Genomic DNA, 22,904 nt, shown 5'->3' with positions numbered 1-22,904 from the left:
TAACAGTGGCATAAAGGAGAGTGGCATGGAGTGTCATAGAGTGGAATGGCAAAGAGTGTCCTGTACTGGAATGGCATAGTGTGGAGTCGCGTAGAGTGGCATACACTGGAGTGGCATAAAGTAGATTGAAGCAGTGTAGAGTGCATTGGCATATAGTGTTGCAGAGTATAGTGGCGTAAAGTGCAGTGACATTGAATTCACTGTTGTAGAATGCAGTGGCATATATTACAGTGGTGCATAGTAGAGTGGAGCAGAGTGGAGTGCCACAGAAAAGAGTGGCGTAAAGTGCAGTGGCATAGAGTAGAGTGGCGTAGAGTGCAGTGGCATAGAGTGGAGTGGCGTAGAGTGCAGTGGCATAGAGTGGAGTAGCACAGAGTGGCATAGAGTACAGTGGCATACAGTAGATTGTTTCAGAGTCGAGTGAAGTGGCGTAGAGTGGAGTGGTGCAGGGTAGAGTGCAGTTGCGTTGTGTAGCATAGAGTGTAATGGCCTAGAGTAAAGTGGTGTACACAGTGGCATAGAGTACAGTGATGCAGAGTAGATTAGCTGGTGTACAGTAGATTGGCATAGAGTGCAGGGGCAGAGAGTTGAGTGTTACTGGGTAAAGTGCCTTGGCGTAGCGTGTATTGGCATAGATTGCAGTGCCTAAAGTGCAGTGTTGCAGAGTGGCATAGAGTAAAGTGGTGTAGAGTGGAGATGTGCAGAGTAGATTGGTGTGACCTAGATTGGAGTGGTGTAGAGTGCAGTGGAGTAGAGTAGAGTGGCGAAGAGTGCATTGGCGTAGAGTGGTACAGGGCAGAGTAGAGAGGTATAGCATGAAGAGGCACAGAGTGCAGTGGCGTAGAGTGGACTGGTGCACAGTGCAGTGGCGTGCGGTGGTGTAAAGTGGAGTGGTGCAGAGAAGAGTACAGTGGTGTGGAGTGGTGCAGAGTAGAGTTTATTGGTGAAAAGCGGAGTATGCATCGTTTGAAAGCGCACTGCCATTACAGACAACACATTTTGAATTGAAATTACCATTGCATTTGCACAGAGATACAATTTTACTAATAAAACAATACAGTGCACAAACGAAAATGTGTGGACATTGCATCACCTAGAGTAATGATTTTGTTTTGATCGTATTAAAGAATTTCAGACAAACAGAATGGTGGCTAGGTATATCGGCGCACACATCCAAATCTGTGTGGTCAGTAGTTATGCCTAAAAGTCCGTATTTTGATTGTCCATGTGTTGTATGATGTAAGGGAAACATTTTCCGAGTTGAATTCAAACAAATCTCCGAGCACTCAATAATAGATCATATGTCGAAGTCGTGGTATCAACTGTTCTTTTATTGTAGTATCCAATTCTAGTCCTCACACTCGGACTTTACACTTGCCCGAATGCCAACCTGTGTTTCGTCTATGTTGTTTATTGTGACAGCAGACTTTCTCAGGGCTCACTCACGAAGTATACAGGCATGGTCATCATGTTCAGGATGCGCTGTCTGGTACACTGTGACCTAAAAATGACCTGCTGCTGCTCTCTTTGCCTGCATTGGTTCACAAACAGGCTACCCAGCACTATGCACAACCTTTCCACCATAGTAAAGAGGTGTGTTTATGATGTCTAGCATATGGTTTGTACTGGAAGCCTACCCTTTAAGTACAAAATCCTGTGACAGACATTGGAAGTGTGCTGTACAGTGCAGCACACATGCAGTGTTTTAATATTTGGAGAAATAAAAATATATTTCAAAGTTAGTGCCCGCCTCAAGGATGCTTTATTTTTTCAAGCAAAGCCAAGTCTGACTAACTTAGTAGTTCAGGCTTAACATTAAAAACTATGGATGCTTGCGCTGTAATGCCCATGTTCGACCCAAGTAACATCAAATTTCACGCCAAGAGGCCAAAAAAGCAGCTCAAAGCACTAGTTGTGCTGAAATAAGGCACCTTTCCAACACAAAATGCCTTTTCTACTGGAAAGTAAATACCCTAGCAAGAGTGTGTGCTCTTTGTAAGTAGGTGCACAAAAAATCCCAATATTTAATGATGTGTGGGACAAAAAAGAAGATCTCCAGGCTGCTACTGGGGTTGTTTGGGATTCCCACATAAAATTAACATCAGGGAAGGATATTGCTGCCTTTCTTCTCTCCAACCCTTTGTGAATTGGACCCAGTCCCAGAAACTGGCTGGGATATAGACATACTGAAATGGATAGCCGGAATACCCATACTCAAAGACAGAAAGAGTATGATGGGTGTGTGCACAATGACCTGAATGGGGTGAGCAATGGGACATGTCGAAAGAGTGGGCTGAGCAAGCTGGATTGGAGGGATGTGAATTAAGAGTTCATATAGGTTTCTTTTACCTCCTTCCCTTCTATGGAGGTACTTCATGTCCGGATTTTCCCATAGTGATGCCACTGCGTCGAGTGTGCCCAAACCACATCAAACATTTTAATGGACCCCAAAACATTTTGAAGCATCTACATTTCAACATTTTTGCAAAATAGAGTTTATATATTATTTTACATTTCATTCATATTTTAAATACACATTTCAGACTTTGAATATAGAAACCCCTCAACAAAGTGAACTTCGTGGGGTCAGGTACCTGAAGCAAGAATTCAGTTTGTATTTGAGAAGCATGCATTCAGTTTGATTTTTTTATTTGATTAGCATGCATTCAGTTTGATTTTTTATTTGAGTAGCATGCATTCAGTTTGATTTTTTATTTGAGTAGCATGCATTCAGTTTGATTTTGTATTTGAGTAGCATGCATTCAGTTTGATTTTTTATTTGAGTAGCATGCATTCAGTTTGATTTTGTATTTGAGAAGCATGCATTCAGTTTGATTTTTTTATTTGATTAGCATACATTCAGTTTGATTTTTTATTTGAGTAGCATGCATTCAGTTTGATTTTTTATTTGAGTAGCATGCATTCAGTTTGATTTTGTATTTGAGTAGCATGCATTCAGTTTGATTTTTTATTTGAGTAGCATGCATTCAGTTTGATTTTGTATTTGAGTAGCATGCATTCAGTTTGATTTTTTTATTTGAGTAGCATGCATTCAGTTTGATTTTTTATTTGAGTAGCATGCATTCAGTTTGATTTTTTATTTGAGTAGCATGCATTCAGTTTGATTTTGTATTTGAGTAGCATGCATTCAGTTTGATTTTTTATTTGAGTAGCACGCATTCAGTTTGATTTTGTATTTGAGTAGCATGCATTCAGTTTGATTTTTTTATTTGAGTAGCATGCATTCAGTTTGATTTTTTATTTGAGTAGCATGCATTCAGTTTGATTTTGTATTTGAGTAGCATGCATTCAGTTTGATTTTTTTTATTTGAGTAGCATGCATTCAGTTTGATTTTTTTTATTTGAGTAGCATGCATTCAGTTTGATTTTTTATTTGAGAAACATGCATTCAGTTTGATTTTGTATTTGAGTAGCATGCATTCAGTTTGATTTTTTATTTGAGTAGCATGCATTCAGTTTGATTTTGTATTTGAGTAGCATGCATTCAGTTTGATTTTTTATTTGAGTAGCATGCATTCAGTTTGATTTTGTATTTGAGTAGCATGCATTCAGTTTGATTTTTTTATTTGAGTAGCATGCATTCAGTTTGATTTTTTGAGTAGCATGCATTCAGTTTGATTTTTTATTTGAGTAGCATGCATTCAGTTTGATTTTTTATTTGAGTAGCATGCATTCAGTTTGATTTTGTATTTGAGTAGCATGCATTCAGTTTGATTTTTTTTTTGAGTAGCATGCATTCAGTTTGATTTTTTATTTGAGTAGCATGCATTCAGTTTGATTTTGTATTTGAGTAGCATGCATTCAGTTTGATTTTTTTTATTTGAGTAGCATGCATTCAGTTTGATTTTTTATTAGAGAAACATGCATTCAGTTTGATGTTTTATTTGAGCTCGTATTGAAAAATGTGTTTGAAAAATGAACTACTTGTGCCCGTCTTCACAGAGGAAAAACTCATGAACACGACACAGAAACATTTCTGTAGGCTGAGACAAAACCTCATTCATTATGCAGAACATTCTTCTTGAAACTAGTTCTGCAACGACTTAGAAATGCTGTGCTTTAAAAGGGAACTTCCCACGGGAGTCTGAAGAGGAACCGAGTAAATGGAAATTATGTTTTCAAAGGAAAAAATTAAATGTGAAGATTGCCTCACGCTGTGTGCGGGTCTTTTTTCTAAACATTGGGCTTTGTTGAATTTAACAGAACATTACTGTGTATCTTCTATACTTAAATTGAAAAGCACGCCATCTTACATTTATATGCGGATTCCTTGTGAACAAGAAAAACAAGACAAATCACCATATTCGACATTTTCCACAGTAAAAGGCACATATCTCCCAAGAGCGGATGGAGGTTTTTGGCTTTTTAGTGCCTCAGCCCACACAACTTTCATGTGTGTGCACTGAGGGTTACCCATGAATGGAATGCCACCAAGAACAGGGCTTTACGTTCTGAGGGGGCATCCCGTGTACACCCTGATTTTCTAAGCAAGACTACCTTCAGCTCGCTGGGATGCAGAGACCTGATAGTGGAAGCAGCAACAGATTATAGTCAGGACAGTCCTTGTTATCTGTTGCTTGCCAAGGGACTTGCGTATCGGCCTCTGCCATGTTTTTAAGGGTGGATTACCAAACAATAATGGGAAAATATTGTGCTACAAAATACTGTGTCAAATATATGGTAAACTCATATATGCTTTATGCCTCATCGAGCGACTCGCCACAATATCCGACGGGTTCACAATGCTGTAGCAGCGATTGACCATTTGGAAGTCCCGGCAGCGCTGCTGCTAGCTGACATAGATAGAGCATTCGATTCGTTAGGGTGGACATACTTGTTTACCCTCCTACAGTGCCTAAATCTAGGACCACGATGCATGTCCTATATTCGACTGCTATATACCGATCTCATGGCATCGGTTAGAGTGGCTGATTCGGTCTCTGATCCCTTCTCCATAGGACGTGGTACCCGACAGGGGTGCCCTCTATACCCCTATTTATTTGCACTAGCAATAAAACCACTGGCCTCGTGGGTCCGAATTAATGCCCAGGTAAAGGGATTTGAATGGCTGGGAGGGTTTTCAGATTGTTGGATCGCCCTATATGCGGACAATGTTCTTTTCTTTCTAACGGAACCACATTGGATGGGACCTCGAATACTCCACATTATGCAGATATTTTGTCAACACTCTGGCCTATTTATGAATGCTAGAAAGTCGATTTTGTGGCCTCTTCGCGGAGGCTCGGAAATGGGTACATGGGTGGGAGAGGTAACGCTAGCCACAACTGGGTTCAAGGACCTCAGGGTCTACATTTCGTCCTCTCAATCCGTGTTGTGGAATAGAAACATCGCCCCCACTTGGACGCGTACACAGGCTGTAATGGAGTCCTGGGCGCGTATGCCCTTATCCATATTAGGAAGGTCGTGACACTTAGAATGTTATCCCTCCCGCGTCTTCTTTATCAGCAGCAGAATCACCCCTTTCAGATATCGGTCTCCTGGTTCCGTCAGCTCAATTCACGACTAAGACGCTTTCTATGGAATGCCCAAACTGCTGGAGTTGCGCTTAAAACATGCTTCCAGTCAACATACTGCAGAGGTATAGCTACCCCTGATATTCAATCATATCACGCAACATCCCATCTCCTGGTACTGAACGACTGGTGGTATGGGAATAGCAGCGATCCAGCATACCAAGTGGAGAAATGACTCATGGGTGATAAACTACTCCAAAAGTTTTATAATACAAGCAGGGCGCATGAGAGGAGCCTATGGGGCAGCGAAAAGGGTGAGGAGTGAGGAATGAGGATTGGTAGGGGTACAAAGTGAGAGCAATCATAATATTTTGTCAAGTAATCAACCCTTTTAAAGACTTTCAAAACCAAGAGAGGGAGTGTGTGTGTGACTTTGTGTGTATGTAAAAAGTTGTGGTGAAATCCGACAGACACCTCACCATATCTGACTCAAAATACCTGCACTCAAGTATTTACCAGAAAATACATTTATTAGGGGGGTGTAAGACACCAAACACCCTCTTGAAGTTACACCCCTGGACATATATTTGGGGCTGAATTGGAAGAGAGCGTTTGAGTCACTGGATACCTTTTTCAAAGCAGATGGGGAAACACAGTAAAGTAAAACCATCTGTCGCTGATAAAAAAGTGTCTCCTGAAGGATAAAACTAAGGAGATTTCCTACAGAAAGAAAGAGACATACAAAAAGCTCAAAGAAACTCTTTGTGGGCATTTGAACCACAAGAGAATTCTGGACCAGGACCATTATGCTTTCAACTCACATGCATTCAACTCTGTGCCAGGAGCCTGGTAAATCAAGGATGATTTTGTAGCGGTACTAAAACATCTGTTTTGACATTGTACCTTCAATATGTTCCCAAATAAGGACTTAATTCAAATATGGGCAATTGAAGACTTCCCGTCAACAACCATGCGATGGCAATTCCTCAAAACGCCAATTTCTGTAACAAAAATTCTCGAGACATGGAGACAAAGTGGGTGAGCGCGTCAAAGGCAAAGCATTGCTATTGGATGTAAGACAGAAAAGCAAAGGAGAAGGGATGCAACACATTGAGGGTAAATCTAGGTAAGGAAAAGACAAAGTACAGTGTACAAGTCTAATGATCGGTCGTCAATGAGACACAATGGTCCGGAAGAGGGCACATATTGCATTTGTTAAACGGCACAGGCACGGAAAGAGGAGAGTGAAGCAGAGACCTGTCATCCAGGGATGGCCAAGCCGTAAAAGCACTTATTAGCAGCTGTCAATATATTCTGGCAATCACAATTCAGGAATCGGCACCCAAGATGGACATATAAAAAGGGAGGGACTGATCAATTTCACAAACGTAGAATACAGATGAGACCCACACAACCAGAAGGAAGAAAGCACGTGACACTCATCAACGACTAAAAGTCCATGAGATGGGAAGGACTTTGAGACCGATATTTCTCTTCCAGGGGATCCTCATCAGTAGTCATAAGCATTAGAATATTCCCGCCCATGCGCGGGACCCCGGAAACACTTCATTCCTTGGACCTCAAGAGGGTACTTAAGTTCTACTTAGAAAGTACCAAGGGCATCAGGAAGACAGATCAGTTATTTGTCAATTATGGCGCCATGAGAACAGGCTTCCCAGCCGCTAAGAGATCCATCTCCAGATGGATTGTGTCCTGCATCACCTTAGCTTACCAACTGGCGAAAAGGCCCTTACTCGTGCCGCCTAAGGCGCATTCCACTAGAGGGAAAGCGGCCACTGTTGCCTTCTTGCATGACGTCCCGATGTCAGAGATCTGCAAGGGTCAGGTGTGCCTTAAAGGCACGGTGTCAGTTTATTGCTATGCAGCTACAAGTTAGCTTTTCAGTCTTTTTAGACTGGGTGTTTGCAATGCAGCCTGGGAGCTTCCTATGCTTTCAGTGATTTATGAGGATTTCTACTGTGTGCTGAGCATTAAAACAGTTTCTAAAACAAGTTTTGCTATTGTTTTCTCCTGTTTCTAATGCATGTTTGTCATGTATGGTAGAGAATACTTATGGCATGATTCAGCTCTGGTGTTTAGTAGGCTGCAGTTGCTTGTTTTTATATATATATATAGATATATATATATGGATATATATGTGGTGCACATATAATATAGTGTTTCCGGGGTCCCGCGCATGGGCGGGAATATTCTAATGCTTATGACTTTGATGAGGATACCCCTGGAAGAGAACTAGGATTACAGGTAAGTAACTAATCCATCTGCACCTCCAGGCAACAACCAAGGAAGAGCAGTACATGAAAGCAGCTGGGGTGGATTGGTGAAGGGACCACATAAAGCCATATCAAACCAGAGCATTTTCCCATAATCACTGGGATTAGCTGAGCCACTAGTCACAGTGCCATCAAGAAAGCCTCCCCAAGGTCAGCTCTTAAAGTGGCATCAGAGAGCATAACACCACAGAATTGAGACTTCAGAATACTAAACACCAATTAAAAAGCTCTTATCGCTGAAATTTACATTTGATAGGTTATATACCATGTCAGTGTTTCTTTTTTCTTTCACTTCACCATCTCTTACGTTCCTTCACCCCTTTCCCTCTTTTAAACAGTTGTTTGTTCACTTGTCTAAGAAATTTCTTATGGACTTCCCATGTGTGGGTATTTTTTAACACATAACATTTGTACATGCCATGCCTCGTGTACTGGTACATTCACGTAGTGGGGTCTCATTGGTGGAATGTGGCATGTCTGAGTTGTACTGAGTGTACGGTCTCATATAAACTTCGTTGATTGAGATTCATGTGTCTACATAGGGGTTAGGGATGCTGACTGGGGCGCACCCTTTTTTGGGGATGTTTAAAAAACAGATTAAATACAAATGTGCTCGTTCATGAATGTTAATAGCCTGAAGGAGGACAGCCATCCATTGGTTGCATAAGGCGGTTCCGTCCCAGGGGTAATAACGTAAAGATGTCCTCGAATGGTCATTGGCAGAGAAATTGCACCTGAGAAAAACTGTACCTGATAGGAAAGCTGATAAAGATGTGGACCCGTGGAAATCCCCAAGAAGCTTAATATGGTCCCCCCAGATGAACTACCACAGAAGAGTTGAATCTTTTATTAAGGAACCCTAGAGACATTAATAGCTGATGAGGTGTGCTCTACAGCGGGCGTACATTGAAAAATGTTACCTTAACTGCCCATTAATGTCATTGTTGTGAGGGAAGTGATTCTCATTGTACTTTTAATGAGGCTGCCCGCGGCACGTACATCGCAGCCAACTTGATGGGCAGAGGCCTAAGGCTGCATGACCATGCCCCGCGAGACGCTCCCATCCCAATGGTTTTGGTGGGGTTACTGCTACCTCTCGCCCACCTCCAGGGGAAGGTGGGCTCTTCCAGTGCAGACATACCTTGGGGGAGGGGGCAGTGGGCTGGGAGGGATAAATACCTGGCCACCACGACCCCTCATCCTCCAGCAACCTTCCTCCAACAAAATGTGGTGTTTGGTCTTTTGTTGGCTCCCTCTTTTCACGTGTCACTTGCATGCCGGGGGCAGAAGGAGTAATGGGGTATCGGCGCTATGACTCTGAAGTGACTGAATCACATCATTTAAAGATTTGCTGGCACAGAATTGTGTATAAAACACCAGTAGACATAGTTAAGACAAATAAATGTTCATGTGGCCCTACTAAGTATTGTCGGATGTTCTTTCTAACGTGATTCTGAAGTATTGGAGAATAGAATCTATGTTATATTGTGTTTCACCCTGGTTCTCTGGGGAGGAAGTGCTGCTGTGAGTGATGTGGAAGTTGCCATAAGCATGTCTGGGTTGTGTTGGGTGCATATGAGATGCTCTCTCTGGTGTGTTTTGCTGAATGATTGTGTGAGGCCAGTGCTGTTGGGAGGCCTGTGATAGCCAATAGTATGGCATTGGCACATCTGTGTAGTACTGAACAGCCTCATACATTGCCACCCTCTCTGTAAGTGCTCCAAAGCTGGTGTTAGTGCACACAAACCCTATACACATCTCTAAATTAATTTAAAATAGGTAATAGATGGTGTTCTGTTTTCCATCTCACTACAAAGAGCCCATTATATATATCAAATGTGTGCTACGTCATCAGCGTGCAGGACTGGTGGACGGTGAACATGTGGAATAATCGATGCCTATATTATTCAACACTCAGCAAACCACTTTGAACTCCACCTGTCTCTGGCTGTCAGCGACCCCCACAAAGGAAGAACACCTTTCAAAATGTTTTTAGCGTCCCTGTACTTCATTGGTTATTAACTGTAGGAAAGACAGGTCGTGTCGAGTGTATGTGTTTAAATTCCGGGACTAAATATCCCAATATCCAGGTGTGCTATGGACTTTTCTTAGTTTGTTTATTTATTTCAAGTCAAATGAAAGAAACAAAAAATCAGCTGACGTGTTTCGCCCGTATGGCTGGCACGCCAAGGGTTTTTTCAAGTTAAAAGATGCTAAATAATATGTCCAATGGTCGTCCTGTAAGTATTCGAGCGGATTAGCAAAGAGTCCCTGCGGTCCAATGGTGACCAAAGTGATTGGATGGTGTCCTCTGAGTTGAGGTTCTTTTCTTTGTTCGAGTTCACTACTTTTGGTTTTTGTCAACCATAAATTAAATATCCTTAAACCCATCCTGAGTAGATTTGTTTCTTGATTATTTTGCCCTCTGTTCAGAATAGATCACAAGAAGGGGTCTCAAGTGAGCTTCCATCTTTCTTTGTGATATTCCCTTTTTTTATTGTCCATGCCCACCTATTATTTGTCCCTTTAACCCTTTTCTTTCAGTCATATATGTGTCTTTGGAGTACGTTGTGGGAACTGTCTGCAGACAGAACATACACTGTAAGAGAAAGGTACCCCCTATGTACTTTTGGGTTGTAGAAGAGGGGGAAAAGGAAAAATAGTAAGCAAATCCTCTAAACTAACCCTCTTAATATAATTACAGGCTGTAGGCTCTCACAAGTCAGAACATGTCCCCTGAGGAGGAAAAATACACAGACAGAACATACACATGGTGTTTTCCTGCAGTTTTAGAAGAGGGATGTGGGTTGTCATTGCAACATGTTGGCCAAACCCATGTGACCGCGAGGGTTGTCTCATCCGAGTGTATCACAATCGGGTGTGGGTCATTTCTGCCTCCATCTAATATGCGTCTCCTCTACCTGTTGATCCATCCACTTGGGGTCTCTGTCGACTTCATGCTGTGTAAAGTATGACTATACTCTCCTTGGTTTTAGAAGAATGTGTGTATCAGTGAATGTGAGGTGTGCATGGGCCTGAGTGCATTGCTGAGAGTGTATAAGTTGGTTCTAATGTCTGTCTGATGGGTTGGTGATCTCTGTAATCCTAGAGTAAGGGTTTTAATTTTTTGTCTGGGTCAGTTAAAGTGGATGGGTTTCTCTTTAGTTATACAGACTTGTACTTTTGCAGTAATCTATTTCAACCAACGTCCCCTGTTTTCTTGTCTCACTGAAGAGCATGTGGGTTTTAAAAGATGTTTGGAAGATTTCTACAGCACAGAGATCGTCAATTGCTTGCCCTTTCGTCACATGACATTCTCCTGGGCAGCATTATGTCTGCAAAAATGTATGCAAGAGGGGATTTTTGTGCCAGTGTGGGGTGTATTGTAACCTGGCCTCAGTAAATGCTAGTGATGAGATTGTAAGATGAAGGTTTTCTGTACATTGGTAGTTTTTATGGTGCGCCTGATATTGGGAGCCTTCAATTGGGGTTTCCAATGTAGGTTCAAAGTGGGCGAGGGGGGTTCCATGTAAGATACTCAGGATAGCTATGTAAGAAAATGTTTATAAAATGAGCGGCGTATTTACTAAAAGTTCATACAACGCAGGGCAGCAAGCAAAGTTGCAGCGCTGTATTGTGTGAACAGGAGAGAGTGAACAGTGCCGTATCTACTACAATAAGACCCTCCAGCTCTCGACCTACACTTGCACACTGGAGGCTGCCTAGCACCAATACAGACACCCTTGCACCATGGCGCAAGGATGCCTCTGTTACAGCCAGGATTGTTTATGTGCAGGAAGAAGCACCTTCCTGCACAAAACAATCCTAAGCGGCAATTTTGCCTGTTTGTGCAAGAAGCAGAATTTATCATGAATAGAAAGAAGATGTAACAAGGAGAAATAAATATAATTCTTGTTGTTATGCAATGGTTGGTGTGGCATGCCATTCTGCTGCAATCCCCAGTTCATGGATTTCAGTAAATCTGGGCTTCTGCTGTATTCCATGGGTGGATCCATAGGTATGCCCATCCTCCATGCATGAAACGCATACCACTACAAACTTTCTTTACAAAGTCACGCAAGGAGGAGCAAATTGCCCCCTACGTGACTTTATAAATCTTACTTACCCTTTGCACTGCCATGCACGACGCAAGGACAATGCAAATGCTTAGTTAATGTGGGCCAGAATGAGACTGAGCCTCATTTACATAGTACTTATCCTGAAAATTATGTATGAATCTTTCCATTCTGGACCAATGCGGGACATTCCCAGTTTACAGCGTATGATGATTTTTGAGTTGCCCTTGCAGTTAGTAAATAACATTTGAGCCATTAAATTGGCAATAAAGTGTCTAGTTTATTGTAATTGCATTGTAAAACTTCATATTCCTAATGATGCTCAGAAGCGCATTTGTGGTCAGGTAGCACGCTTCTCTGTGTAAGTGCTTCGGAAGGAAATGCGAGTGTCTATCATATGTCCTATGTGGCAGTGTTTTCATGTTGTGCATGAGGATCAGAGTTGTGCACTTAATGGGTCTTTGTCACTCTGCCTTGTTATGCATTGAAGAAAAAAGGAGTGAGAGATTAGACACTTGAGCATCAGATGCTAGAATGTGGATGGAAAGCAAATGTTTGAGTGCCGTGTGGCTGATGCGGGAACTGTTTTGGTGCTCTGCGCATCCGGCAGAGACCATAGATATGGTCTTGCACTGAATGTTTAGCTATCATTATCCATGAAGTGCAGCAAAGGTGAATGAGTGATAGCTGTGCATTTATAATGTTGGATTTATATAGCTCTTCATATCCTTGACTGGGCCCGTACACCACCGATTCACATCAGGTTCCTGAGTACCTTTTCCGGGGTGCACGGCTAGTAGGGTGGCAGTTGTAGTCAAGCCTGTGTGGCAGCTAGGGCTGAGTCTGGGGATCTAACAAACCTCCAGACATTGTTGCTTATGGGTATTGTGGGATCCATGTTGAATCCTGTATGTTTGTTTCCACAGAGAGAGCGAGTGGAGACCATCCTTATGGATGACAGTGGACTCACCTACAAGAGGATCATCTGAACCATCTGCAAGAGGAGGATGTAGAAGACTGCTTGGATTAGCCAGGCCACGCCCCAAAAAGCGTCGCAGAAAAAGATAAACAAGAGTTCTGCAGACTCACCTGTGTTCCTCTTTTGTCCGCCTTTGCTTTGGGAGGCGTCTATGGAAAACCCCTCGACACAATGTGAACATATTGGAGTAGTCCCGAGTGCCTCTGGATTTCTGCCTTTCAGATTCAAGGCAACGCAATATCTGATCAGAAGTCCTAAAATCAGCAAAAGCATTGCAAGATGTATTGAACTCAAGGCGCAAGAAATCAAAGTTAGAGAAATGTATTCTTTGTGCATAACGTTGTATCCATGGTCCACTCACGTAACCTGTGAAAGACGATATCGCCATGGAATATGTATCCACGGGCGCCAATTGCTTGGGATCTGCCCAAGGCAACACTGGTTTCTCTTATTCAACAAATGCCTATTGCCTTGAGGTGTTGTGGTTGTTCTCCAGACTTGAACAGTGGACTGGGTATGTTCAAGCCAATATTCAGCCTCCTTCTAGCAATGCTTGTGCCCTTAAGCAGAACTACTGTATGGCTTTTCAGCTTCTGGAAGCCTTGCCAAGAACAAGCTCATGCACAATCACAGGATGTGTATGCTGATATGTACATAGACCATACACACGAATTGCACACTTGTTTCATTTTCTGGTGTGCGCCGGTGGCCAAATATATGTACAAATGAATATATAGCGGTGCCACATTCATTAGAACTGCATTGACTCAATACTTAGGAAACAATCCTCACATGGAGAGAATTTTGTTGGCCATTGACTGCTTTCAAGCAAAACAAGCAGGGAGTGGGAAGAACCGTCACCATTTGTATGTCCTCTCAATATTAAGTGCACAACAATATAATTCGGTGCTTGTAAGAAGTTCCCTCTGGATTGGGTTGCACATAAAAAGGTTGGCAAGCCAGCCTAGGACACAACTCGAAGGGTTTAGAGATGTTACTTAATCACATACACATATTGGGTGTTCGTAGGAACTGAATGGCAAGATGTAGGCCTATTGGAAGTGGGAGGACATGCTATTTCTGTAAGACGAGCCTGCATATGAACCCATTCATAGTTATCATAACTTGTAGTAGACTCATATGAAATTGGCGGTAGGCTGACTCCCATTGGTCGCTTATTACATTATGAAGTGCACCCTGGTGTGGTCACCATCATAGAGTACATCCTATACTATTACTTCTGGCTCTCAAGCATAATGCAGGCATGTGCATATCATGGAGAGGGAGTGTGCAGGAAAGACTTTGACTGGCATCCAGATCTTGCAAATCAGCGCTTTACTAAAGAATGAAGTATCTTGCTTATAGTAAAATATATGGCCCACATATAATTTAATTTACATGTTTCGTCATATGTTAAGATCATCTGATCCAGTGACTTCTACAGAACCTGTACACAATTTGTTGAACCAATACTAACAAATCTTTCAGTAAAATGATCAGACTACAGACACCACGCCATCAGGTATCTGGCATTTCATTATGTTCTTGTCCCTAGGTTTCCAGAAGGTTGCACACTGGGTTTCTTTTTGTGTACATCAGTCTTTTGGAGTAAAACCAGGGGATAATTGTAATCAGTTGTATAGGACCTAGGAATGCTGGAATGGTGGTGCACTAGATGCTGTTTTTTTTATCCTGGACTGATTTACAAACTTTTTGTATGTACTCCAAACAAGAGTGCATCTCTGGCAAATTACTCCCATGGTTGTATTTTGGTGTTGTGTACTACAGCTGCTGCCATGCTAATCCAATACCAGTATGATTACAGATACTAAACAGTTGTAAATGTCCCTCATTGAATATGTATGAGGTGCATTCATTGTATAATAAGGGTGCACAACCATTCCCTCAGAACAGGAATGCCTCCTCTGTAAATATAGAACTGAGAGTATTTGTGGTCTAGTGCTTAATTTGTTAACCTTGGAACTGTAGATCAATGTTCTAATCCTTTGTTTGGCAGACATCTTTAATAAATTGTTTAAACCTTGGAAAATAACTATCTCACTGTGCCTCAAATTGAAAATATGTGTAAAGTAAATACGTGGAAACTAACTGTACTGAGTGTTGTCTCATACTGACCCAAGTAGGTATTCCCCATCTCCACCGAATACAGTTTTACTTAATGCGATCTCTTCACACTACAATGATCTCTGTCTTGCACCTCCTATTCGAGAAGTCCCGCCCACAGCAAAGTGGGAAGTTCTCTGCTGTTCCAGTGAGAAGTTCTAATCAGTGTCGACTGCCTAAAGGGACACAGGGCCTGTCCAGTTTTTTATATTTCTGCAATCTTATGTAAACCTGAGTTAGGGGCATATCATCAAGCCCCGGGGATAAAATTATCGCCGCTTTAGTGTTCGTTTTTGGACGGAAAGCGGTGATAATTTTATCGCCTAATCAGCAAGATCACGCTATCGCGTGAATCCTTGCATTATCACCCTTTCCCCCAACGCCCATCTTTGCATCTCTAATGAGATGCAAAGTGGGAGTTCCTGCCCTGACATAACTGGAGAAATGTCGCTAAGCGACATTTCTCCAATTATCAATGGGCACGCTAACCTGCAGAGCGACAAGCAAAGTAGCGATAACCTCTGTTATCACTACTTTCCTTACGCCTGCTTCAAAACTGACTTAGCCATGATATCCTATGTAAGGTGGATATCATGGCTAAGTATGTCTATCCCTATCAGCAAGCTTTCGCCAAACGTTGTGCGATTATCGCTGTATTTCCAGCGATAATCGCACAATTGGCAGCTTGCGCTCTGAATTTTATCGCTTTGGAGATAAGCGTTGCTGATAGCACGCTATCTCCGCGATAAAATTCAGAGTTGGCCGGCGATAATTATCCTCGCGCTAAGAGCGCTGAGCGATAATTATCGCATGGTCTTGCCCCTTAGTTCTTTAGTTGTAAAACATTCACTATTTAGTATCTGTTTGCAAATTACATTTGTGAAAGAGATCGTTGCATTTCTGACACCCCATGTGCAAGGTATCTCGGCCTATCACAAAGTGTCCTTATTTAGAAAGACATGCAAGTAGACACAACAAAGGACTCAGCTAAAAAGGTCAAAAGTGAAACATATTTCTTCAGTTAAGGTAGCATTCCAGCCTTAAAGGCCACAGGAGAATCACAACTAGCTGTGCTGCAAAGAAAATTACATTTTGTCATTACATCATTGTATGAACTGGACAAGGGCGTTTCCCCTGAGAGTTGTACACACATTTCAACTCTTTTACTGTAGTAGTCTTCTTCTTTTTCTGGGGCAGCACCACTTGCTTGGAGTTTTCAAATCAGCAACACTGGAACTCCTCAGCTACTGGGACAGTCCATGCAAGTAGGTAACCCCGGGCAGCAAGAAGGCAGCAGTGCAAGCAACAGTGTTCAGACTTTGCCATCGTCTTGAGGAGAGTGGAAATCCATAGCACCAACACCAGGAAGAGAAGACATCAGCAGGTCCATACAGGGTTAGTCAAAGTGAGCTTTGTAAAGTGCTAGACCTAGCTACAGCTTATACATGGAGGCCTAGACTTACTAAAAAACCACACAATCAAATAAAATGTGGTCTGTGACCTGGACAAAGCTGAATAGTGCCATATCTACTGAAATGTTGCACTGTTCTGCTCTCTCCCTGTCCAGGTGCAGTTTGGCTGTCATGCTCCAACGCAGACACCCTTGCCTCATAGTGCAAGGGTGTCTGCAATATGCTAAGCATAGTTTTTGGAAAGGAAGTGGGCCTTTCCAGTACAAAAACTAAGCTTTAAGGTGTTTCCTACGTTTTGTGTGTCCTGCAGAATACAGCACACATACAAAGAGAGAAAATCAAGGAGAAATTGAAACATTTCTCTGCATTACACCTGCCTCAAGCAGGCACTTGATTTTGGCATAAATCCCAGTCTACAATTATTTGCTTGCATCAAAACCCATGGGTGGTCCCATGAGAATGCCCATGCACCACATATGGAATGCCTTCTTGATGCAACTTAATGCTAAGCAGCACATTGTCCAGCTTTGCATTACTTTTGGTTACAATCCACCGCAAATTGTGATTTGTGATGGATTGTAAATACCACCACGACACTTTGTAATGCAGATCCGAAGCAAAGTGTTTGTAAATTCGGGTCCCCATTCGTAGCACTTAGGCAGCACTCCACTGCCATCCACTATGACTGCCTCTTGGAAGTTCAAAATCCGAGGCAATCAGGTTGGATCAGGTGTTACCCACTCAAAGGAAAGAGGTGTTTTTCTGGGCAGGTGAATGTTCTAGCTTCTAGCATACACTGGGGTAGCTGGAAACAGATTCAACAAGCAGGTTACGCCATGTAGGAGTGATTGTGCAGTAGGATTCTTTAAGTATCCCACCCAGGCAGTCCTTGGAGAAGTGGAGAGGAAGAAGTAGGGATGTGATGATCACGTTTATTTGTTGGGCAGAATCCATCCTCCATTTTAAGTTCACATTCCCAGTTAGGAATGTCCATGATCTCTTAAAGGGAAAACCAAAAGGGGTCCCCAATAGTGCTCATGAATATTACTTCTCCGCTAGCACGCTCTTCACAATTGTTCAGATGTTCGCAATCACTCTGGGGGGATAGAAGTTGTCTCAAATACTGGGGCTCTCTGGATTTTACAAAGATGGTAAGCAGGGACCTTCTCTCAGTGGCAGCCACTATAGAAACTACCATCAACTAGTACCTGGCAGAAATAGCTGACGGGGTTACACCCTCACTAAAAACACATGGGATACCATAGGTGTCTCTGAGGAGCATTAGTGCTGCTATTCAGTGGTACCTTAAATAAAGACCCCTTGACCAGAGCCACACATACTAGGGAAAGTCAAGGAACAACGAAAGTGAGGCAGAATAGGGCACCTTATGACTACAACTGTATGCTTTTGTCCTTAAATTAGCTTCTTAGCTTCATTATTTATTGTAACCAATATTCGGACCAGTGTGATCTCTAAATGCAGGTTTAGAAATTATACATACAAAAAAAAAAGAAAAACATGTTCTCTTTTCCAAACAAAACAATAATGAGGTTAAATAGGGTATTAGATGCAACCATATTTAAGCGACTAGACCTACAGAGCTCAGATTCACAGCATTCTAATTCCTGAGTTCTTTTTTCTAGTTAACTTCAGAGGATTCCAGGAAACAGAGGCTCTTCATTTAGGGCTTATTTTTCCTTTTTTTTACTTGTTTACTAATAAGGCCTCCATGTTCCTTCTAAAATGGCCCCATGTTTAAAAACGTTTCAAATTGCAGTAGCCCGCCAGTCGGGGAGTATGAGCAATCCCAAGTTTCTTGTCTGACTAACAACCATGACATTTATAGTTGTGAATTCTGCTTGGAAATGAAATTTAAAAACTTTACACAGATAGCAGGTAGGCTTTTGCGGACAAGAGTGGATTTCCTTTTTCCTGCAGAGGCGGATTCTCCGGTGGAGCGGAAGAGCGTCGCCCCACTTAAATGCCCCCCAAAGCCCTAGAGATGAAAAATAAAATGGTAATTTATTACCATTTTACCATCATCCTGTCCTGTATTGTCAGGACGGGGTAGGGCCGGCTGAGTGGCAGAAGGGAGGAGTGGTAGGGAGAGGCCTGCATGTGCACTGTTTAAAGTGCGCTTGTCTCTTTGGCCGGCCGTCTTGTGACAGCCAGCGAGACATGCCACTTTGAAGCTGTCAACCCAGCTGTCTTAAGACAGCTGGGTTGAGAGCAAGTGCAGGCCTCCAGTGCACTGGGGAGTGCCGAGAGAGGCCTCTCCCTCCAATCAGGGCGCTGCTCTCATGCTGATTAACAGCATGTGAGCAGCGCCAGGATTGCGCCAGAAAGTTTGCTGTTGCCCACACTTTGTCGAGGAAAGAAGAGGTCTGGAGCGGAGGACGTGTCTAGTAAGTGTTTTAATTTTTTTTTATTTGTGTGCGCCTCCGCCTCCCCCTCCTGTAGATGCCAGCAATCACTGGTTTCCTAGAGTTTCATCTTCTGAGAGAAGCTGTGCTGGACTCTCTCCTGCTGTGAAAAAGAGAAAAGTAGAGATGTCTAAAGTTCAGCCACATCTAAGTAACCGAGATTGTCTACCCCTGGTTTTTGCTGAGGAACCCTCAGATACACAGATGGATCCCTTCTAGGGGTTACCACATCCCATTCATTATCATCATCTGGTTCCAGTTAGTCATCAAAAACTGCTCCATTAACCTCTTCAATGCCCATGACGAGCTGGTCTCGTCATGGGCCGTGGTGGCGCTGTGCCCATGACGAGACCAGCTCGTCATAAACCCCGCCCGCTAATGAAACGGCCGGCACAGGGCGGGGAAAGGGGCGGGCACTGAAGGGGTTAACTAGACAATCTCCGATATCAAAATCATCTTGGTTTATCAACAAGACCAACATTGTCACCAAGTTCATCTTTGTCTTGAAGTATTCATAAGATGCTTGCCAACAATGATTCTAAATAGTCAGTAAGAAAGTCAACGGTGAGAAGATGTTTGTCACATAGGACCTCAACGTTAGTACAGTTTACCTCACCACCTGCTGCATTCCCTTTAGAGAATATCTTGGAGACTCCAGAATGGCGACTGGTACTGAATAGACAACACAGTAGGCCTCTACCAAGGTTTTCATTTTTAAGACATTCCATATCCCATTAGAGATCCCCATCCCTTAAATCCTGTCTTCTGAATCTGCATTATCTATTCGATTATCACATTCATTTTTGGAAGACCTCCATTCATCCTCGGAGGTTGATGGTTACTGTTTATACCAAATAGGATTCTCAAAAACCTAGAAAGCCTTTGTTTCCAAATAACATAAACATATTTGCAGACATATTCAGAAAGGGAATAGAGATAGTGAACATCCCCATTTCTTCAAAATATATTTGTAGCCCACTTCTACATCAAAAACCAACACATCATTCGTACTAGGCTTCCTCAAACCCATTATGCATTTGTTCCTAACTCCACCATCTTCCAGATCAGTGGACAGGTCAAAAGTGAAACTGTTAAGGTATTTTAAAGGATCAACCTCCTGGTTCTCTTATCTTGTCATGGATAAAAAGGATTTGCCTCCTATTCTGTTTCTTTTTCTTCCGAAACTCTGGACAAGCAAACAGATGGACCATATAGGCAGGAAAATTTGAAAAGGGTTGACCTGTGACAGGAAGTTACATTTCCTATGAACCAGGACAAATGAGTAAATTGTATTCATTAGTAAAATACTAATGAACATTTGGGAATAGTAAGTATTTTTTAGGGAATGATGGCAAAATTTGAAGTATAAGCTTTTTTCTCTTTGCTTTCCCATGATTGTATATAGAAATTGCGATCATGATTATTTTTATGCAGATAGATAGATATGCAGTGCATTTTCAGCGGCATTTCTTGTCTATATATATATATATATATATATATCCACAAACACAGGTTACGGAAGTCCGGTGCTTCTGACGCGGCGGTCCTGGATGGGCTCCGCAAACCAATAAATTCGTTACCAACTTTTGTTGATCCAAAAGAAATCCAGGACACACAGGAGTGAAATCAGCAAGATTTAATGGGCAAGGTCACGCCACATATGTGGTGTGACCTTGCCCATTAAATCTTGCTGATTTCACTCCTGTGTGTCCTGGATTTCTTTTGGATCAACAAAAGTTGGTAACGAATATATATATATATATATATATATATATATATATATATATTACTTTCCACATAGTCCCATTTTCCTGACTGCTGGGCGCCTCTCCGGTGGTGCGTTTTAGAGTAAGTGATTGTCGTTTTCCCCGTGAGCAAGGTCTCGGCTGATACTGAAACGCGTTGGGGTTGTGTGTTGGCAGCTTTTTGGAAATTAAAACACCCTTGAACTACTAATGGACGATTTGTGATCATTTTTGCTTTACAAAATACGGAGCAGCGAGTGCGGTGAGGAAATCCCTGTCAAAAGGGATAGTGTGACGATATATATATATATTTTTTTTTGTTTGTTTTTCACAAAATTAACGCGGCACTCCGGAGTAAAGTTTCAAGATGAGTTTTTTTTGCACATATATATATATATATATATTTATGTAGAGCTTTTATTCAAAGGAATTTTCCTTTTTAATCTCAATGTTTCTGTTGATTTAGCTCATAGCGTGAAACAACGTATAATGTAATTGAAGTGATATCGATCTAGGGATCGCTTTCTTTTGTTTTCCTGACCACGGAGACTTGAAAGAATGAACATACAACAGTTATATTCAATGTATTTGTACATTTAGATATACTCGAACAAGACACTAATGAAATGTTCATTTTTGAATAATCAATGGATGTGCGTAGGTATTTCCACTATGTCTATTATTGTGTCATTAGATATTAGCCAATGATGACGAATGTTGAGTCTCCACTAGTAAATAAATATGTCACTCTCTTGCGACGCGCTCATGTGAGCAAGGCCATCCAGTTGGCCGAAACGCGTCTTCACGACTTTTTGCACCAAATCGATGATCTAAATAAACGTCACTGCGGCTGCAGTTTCAACAGAAGAAGAAGTTGTCCGTCTCTCTTTCTTGGTGCCGGAAGCACTTTAGAGTGGTATTTGGATATATATATATATATATCTCGCTCGTTTCCTCTTCTTTCTCAAAAGGAATGTCGCACTCGCGGGGCGTTTTCAACACTCTTTATTCAGAATAGCCAAATGACCAGCAACAGACCAGCAACAGACGCGTTTCGGCAAAATGCCTTTCTCGATGTCACTGGCACATCGAAAACGCCATGTTTTTAACTCGTATTCTCAGGTTAGAGAAAGGACTCATCTAATTGCAATAGGATGAGCGCCATCTTGTAATGTGTATATTACTATGCTCTCTTGCACAACAAGCAGTGTAAAAAGATGTCTGTTTATATAAACGCATCTATACACATATATTACAGTATATTATAGTAATGTAAAGTGTAGCACCATGTTTGACAAAGGTAACAAACATAAGTAATATATGTGTATAGATGCGTTTATATAAACAGACATCTTTTTACACTGCTTGTTGTGCAAGAGAGCATAGTAATATACACATTACAAGACGGCGCTCATCCTATTGCATCCTATTGAGTCCTTTCTCTAACCTGAGAATACGAGTTAAAAACATGGCGTTTTCGATGTGCCAGTGACATCGAGAAAGGCATTTTGCCGAAACGCGTCTGTTGCTGGTCTGTTGCTGGTCATTTGGCTATTCTGAATAAAGAGTGTTGAAAATGCCCCGCGAGTGCGACATTCCTTTTGAGAAAGAAGAGGAAACGAGCGAGAGATTGTTTGCGGACTCCACACCCGCAAAGTCTGCACCTGCCTGCGAGTGCCCCGCTTTGAGTGTGGGACCTGGAGCTGATATATATATATATATATATATATATATATATATATATCACTTTAATAATATTTTTTATTATATATATTGTGTTACTTTTTAATATATTTAGGGCCCGATTCCGATCTTGCTCCGAAAGCCCTACGGCCGACTCCGTCCTGTAGAGCTTTCCGAACGACTCGTGCTCCTGGGCTCCGAACACCCGAATACGATCCAAGTATGAGCTGATGGACTCGGGTTGCTCAGAGCCCCATTGAAGTCAATGGGAGCCTATTGTATATTGCATACACAGGCTTCTATTGAGAAAAAAGTACTTTGCGGAAAAGGGCGCCCCCTGTCGTGGGGATGCGTCGGTGTACATGCATGTGTAGGGGGACCCTTGGGTCCCCCCTGTGACCGAGTTGTAGGGCTACGGCTGAAGGGGGGCCCGCTACAGACCCCCAAAGTCCCCTTCCTGAAGCTTTTTCGAGTCGGAGGCTCTGAGTAAATCCGGCTGCTCGATGTGCACATCGTACTTGGTCGCTCGGAAATCGGACCCATTGCGCTGCACGAGTCAGCCATGTTGTAATCGTCCGGAGGGCTTCACTTACGGCTACAAGTTGCTCAGAGCGCGAGGCGATATTCACATCATATTCGCTCGCTCGTACGGTGGGACGAGTCGGTCGGAAAT

General features: G+C 42.3%; 1 protein-coding gene across 1 annotated transcript in view; it reads left to right on the top strand.

The window, feature by feature from the left end:
* The window catches only part of LKAAEAR1 (LKAAEAR motif containing 1), a 128,432-nt gene extending 113,552 nt beyond the window's left edge, over window positions 1–14,880 (top strand). Inside the window, exon 4 of the mRNA XM_085619669.1 lies at window positions 12,792–14,880. Within this exon, the coding sequence (XP_085475795.1) occupies window positions 12,792–12,854 (63 nt within the window). The 3' untranslated portion in view covers window positions 12,855–14,880. The remainder of the gene's footprint in view (window positions 1–12,791) is intronic.
* The last annotated feature ends 8,024 nt before the right edge of the window (window positions 14,881–22,904 follow it).

This window comes from Triturus cristatus, chromosome 7 (assembly GCF_964204655.1).
Source record: "Triturus cristatus chromosome 7, aTriCri1.1, whole genome shotgun sequence".
NCBI classification, from domain to species: Eukaryota; Metazoa; Chordata; class Amphibia; order Caudata; family Salamandridae; genus Triturus; species Triturus cristatus.
Note: the sequence above shows the minus strand (reverse complement) of the source record. Positions and strands in the feature narration are given on the sequence as shown.